Source organism: Penaeus monodon, chromosome 33 (genome assembly GCF_015228065.2).
Source record: "Penaeus monodon isolate SGIC_2016 chromosome 33, NSTDA_Pmon_1, whole genome shotgun sequence".
NCBI classification, from domain to species: Eukaryota; Metazoa; Arthropoda; class Malacostraca; order Decapoda; family Penaeidae; genus Penaeus; species Penaeus monodon.
The window spans coordinates 394961-395334 of record NC_051418.1 but is presented as its reverse complement, the minus strand read 5'-3'; the positions used below and the strand labels follow the sequence as shown (position 1 = coordinate 395334).

Sequence of the window (374 nt, the reverse complement as noted above, 5' to 3'; positions counted from 1 at the left end):
GGCCTCATAAAAGCAAGCTTATTCTGTATTTACGTGTTTTCCATATTTCTATCTCTCGTTCTCCGTCTCTCTGCTCTCGAGTGTCAGTTTTTGATCGGAAAAGTAATCCAAGCTTCTCGAAATGTGCTATAAATTTTCTACTGTTATTGCCGATATGTTTCATGTGATTTTCGTGTACACACATAAGTACGAATGTGATTCTATTCAGACCTAAATTTAGACCCCCTTACAATCAACAGATGCCCAGGGAGGTATGGTTGGAGCGGGGTCGACCCAGGAGACGTCGGAGTGGGAAGTGATCAACAAAAACTACCTGAGGGCGCCGTCGCAGGTACACCTACAGCGCCCCCTGGAGGAGATGTCTGAAGGCTAGT

The 374-nt window shown here is 45.5% G+C and overlaps 1 protein-coding gene across 1 annotated transcript in view; it reads left to right on the top strand.

The window, feature by feature from the left end:
- The window catches only part of LOC119593923, a 16302-nt gene that overhangs the window by 3266 nt on the left and 12662 nt on the right, over positions 1 to 374 (top strand). The window contains 1 exon segment of the mRNA XM_037942940.1: positions 240 to 368. Within this exon segment, the coding sequence (XP_037798868.1) occupies positions 240 to 368 (129 nt within the window).